The sequence below is a fragment of the Colobus angolensis genome, unplaced genomic scaffold, assembly GCF_000951035.1.
Source record: "Colobus angolensis palliatus isolate OR3802 unplaced genomic scaffold, Cang.pa_1.0 Scaffold22, whole genome shotgun sequence".
NCBI lineage: Eukaryota > Metazoa > Chordata > Mammalia > Primates > Cercopithecidae > Colobus > Colobus angolensis.
This window is the reverse complement of record NW_012115377.1, coordinates 1462330-1465893: the sequence shown is the minus strand read 5'-3', so window position 1 is coordinate 1465893 and position 3564 is coordinate 1462330. Positions and strand designations below refer to the sequence as shown.

Sequence of the window (3564 nt, the reverse complement as noted above, 5' to 3'; positions counted from 1 at the left end):
AAAAAAAAAAAAAAAAAATCCGACCATTCATGTGGCCTAAGGGTAAATGCACTCCACGTTTTACACAGAAGGATTTGGGAACATTTATCTTCCAGGACAACAGTGGTTCTCCGTGGGGGCAGTTCTACCTCCCAGGGGACGTTAGCCACGTATGGAGATATTTTTGGTTGTTAAAACTTGGAGGATGCACTTACTGGCATCCAGTGGGAAGTCGCCAGGGCTGCTGCTAAGCTCCCTACAATACACAGGACAGCTCCCCAGCTGCAAGTTACAAAATGCCAATTGTGGGTGAGTGGAGGCCTCGGGGTTTACTTGTGGGAATCCCACCAGACATTACTGTGTGAAAAGCACTTTCCCAGCTTCCTAGTCTGAAGAGGAACTGTTTCTCTCCCTTCTAGCTCCATGCTTCCACTGAGGTCTCCAACAAGAGACAAGGAAGACTATAAACTAGGAACAACTCTTTAACCCATTTCCAAATAATTACCTTGTATTAACTTCTTAACTGGAAAAGCTGGTCTATCTTTGCAATCCGTGGCTGCAAATAAAAGTGTCAAAGGGTAAATTGTTAAATGTTGCAAATAATCAAGTTAGCAAACACATATGTAGAGCCAATTATGTACAAGGTGGAGGCAATTCTGACCCCTCTGCCCTTGGGGGCCATTTGGCACAGTCTAGAGATGCTTTTAGTTGTCATGATGTGGGGAGGGCTTGAAGGGACGCTTTTCACATCCAGTGGGTAGAGGCCAGGGATTCTGCTAAATGTCCCACAATGCAATGCACAGCATAGCACGCCACAATGAAGAATTATATGGGCCAAAAAAAAATTTTTTTTTTTTTTTGGAGACAGAGTCTTGCTCTGTCGCTGAGGCTGGAGTGCAATGGTACGATCTCAGCTCAATGTAATCTCCATCTCCCCGATTCAAGCGATTCTCCTGCCTCACCCTCCCAAGTAGCTGGGACTATAGGCACGTGCCACCACGCCCGACTAATTTTTGTATTTTTAGCAGAGACGGGGTTTCATCATGTTAGCCAGAATGGTCTCGAACTCCTGACCTCGTGATCCGCCTGCCTTGGCCTCCCAAAGTGCTGGCCACAGCTCCTGGCCACAAAATGTTAATAGTTCGAGAAATCCTACCCTAGACACTGTCATGTCTTGTTTTATTTTCTTTGTGGCATTTAATCTGAAACTTTGTGTTTATTATGTCTCTCCCTAAACAAAATGCCAACTCTATGATAGCAGAAAGATTTGTTCCATGCTGCACCTATGGTACCTGGTTAGGGTCTGGAATACATCAGAAAGCCAACTAAGAGAGGAACAGGAACTGTTTCATGAAATGAAAGTGGAATGAGTAAAAGAAGGGACGAGAGAAAACATCGGATTACCTATTTCATTCACATGATCCCCAAACATCCTCCTCCAACCCAAGCCCCCACACCACCACCAAATTTGTAAAATTAGAAAAGGGATCCTTTCCTTTTTAAAGAGAATTCATGAAGGTGTCACAATTTAAAGCACCTGGAGCATGCCAGGCAGGAGCTGAAGTGCTATCAAGAGATAAGAGAGAACATTTTCCTGCAAAAAAAATCTCAAGAAAAGCATCTAATAATATCAAAGCAGATGCCGAAGTGACCATAAATAGAACCAAGTCTTGAGATAAATACCTTAAACAGAGTAAGGTTAGGAAGCTCACACTTACCAGGAGATCTGGGGTGGAAAAACCTAGTTATTTTGGTTAATCTACGTATGTTTTATAAGCGTTATGTGAGTATTTTTTAAAAGCAGACTGGAGCTTCCTAAAAAACTCCATCATCCATACATGAAACCATCCCACCCGCTGCCCCAAGCTTAGCGAATAAGGTACTGAGAAAATTCGTTTCCTTTCTAGTCACTTCAGAGAATATCATTCTCAAGTTTCCAGTTACCAAAAGACATGGATTTCTACCCAGCTGAAGGATATGATTTTTAGTCACTTAACTTTATTTTCAGGACAATCACAAAGATCTATTTGTGTGGTTTTGAGTCACTAGCTTTGATGCAAGTGGAACAGAAACAACCTCACTAAAAACAGGAACCCCCTCATTAAAAAATCCTGTATATAAAACGGGACACTCCCAATCCAGGGATCCAAAGATACACACGATTAACACATATGTGTGTATAAAGTTACTGACTGCTCTTTATTCTGCGATTACATCCTTTCTAATTTTATTTGGCACTAAAATATACTTTCCTTTCATGATAGTATGATCCTAGCGAGTAGTAATTTTTTTTTTAAATTAAATATCCTGGCCAGGCATGGTGGTTCACACCTGTAATCCCAGCACTTCGGGAGGCCGAGGCGGGTGGATCACTTGAGGTCAGGAGTTCGAGACCAGTCTGCCCAACATGGTGAACCCCCATCTCTACTGAAAAATAAAAAAATAGCCAGGCCTGGTGGTGCAGGCCTGTAATCCCAGCTACTCGGGAGGCTGAGGCACAAGAATCACTTGAACCAGGGAGGCAGAGGTTGCAGTGAGCCGGGATCCTGCCACTGCACTCCAGCCTAGGCAACAGAGCAAGACTGTCTCAAAATAAATAAATAAAATAAAATAAAGTTAAACATCCTGACTTAAAACATCACAGCTCCAGGACAGTACCAACTTTATATTAATTTCACGTCTCCGTGAAATCCCAAAGACTAGAAGGAACTACAGCCATGATTTTCAGCCAAGGAGGAATCTGCTGCATAGAGAACACAGGGCAATGGTATTTTTGGTTGTTACTAAGACTTGGGGAGAGGGGCTGCTACTGGCCTGCAAAAGGCGGAGACCAGAGATGATGCTCAGCACCCTGCAGTGCCGTGCCCAGGACAGCAACAAATATCAACACTGCTGAGGCTGAGGAACTGGACTGGTGTCCATTTTGGCCCTTCATTCGTTCACGTTATTTACTGAGCACCTACTATGTGCCAAAGCGTAATGCCAAGTGCTGCCAAAGCGTTATGTAATGCAGAGTCCAGCAAGGGAAAGGGGCAGTCTGCTCTTCCTTGGTTCACCCTCCCACGTTTCGAGAAGGCTTGTTGTGGGATCCAAAGACCCCGTTCACAAGGCACAGGGAGGAGAAAGTCACGGTGCTTATCAGGCAGTAGCAAGAACTCGGGAGTCCCAGCCTCCCGGCCATCCCCACCATCTGGGTCTCTTACCCGGGCTTGCCCCGACCCGCAGAGGCATCGGTCCCGGTCCCCGAGCTCGTGCGAGCTCGGGCCTCAGTTTCCCCACCCGTTGCAAGGTCCAACATGGTCAAGGGACACAAACGCACCCATTAACCTTCAGGGGCAAGCCCTTCCGTTTCCCTGGGCCTCAGTTTCCCTTCTCGGCTCCTCCGACCCATCGCCCCAGAGGGCCCTGGAGGGACGAAGTGACCCAAAAGCGCCGGAAACAATATGGTCGCGACTACAACAATAACATCAAGGAGGGTGCCCTTGGGGATGCCAGGCCTTCGCTGGGGATGAGAAGACTCCAGGGGGTGAACGCCCGGCCCACAGGACCAGGCTCGGCGCCGGGAGGCCCGTCCGCCTCCCATCG

The 3564-nt window shown here is 46.5% G+C and overlaps 1 protein-coding gene across 1 annotated transcript in view; it reads right to left on the bottom strand.

The window, feature by feature from the left end:
* CHAF1A (chromatin assembly factor 1, subunit A (p150)) overlaps positions 1 to 542 on the bottom strand; it is a gene marked incomplete at its 5' end in the record, with an annotated part of 42437 nt that extends 41895 nt beyond the window's left edge. The window contains one exon of the mRNA XM_011943614.1: positions 485 to 542. Within this exon, the coding sequence (XP_011799004.1) occupies positions 485 to 542 (58 nt within the window). The remainder of the gene's footprint in view (positions 1 to 484) is intronic.
* Between the last annotated feature and the right edge of the window lie 3022 nt (positions 543 to 3564).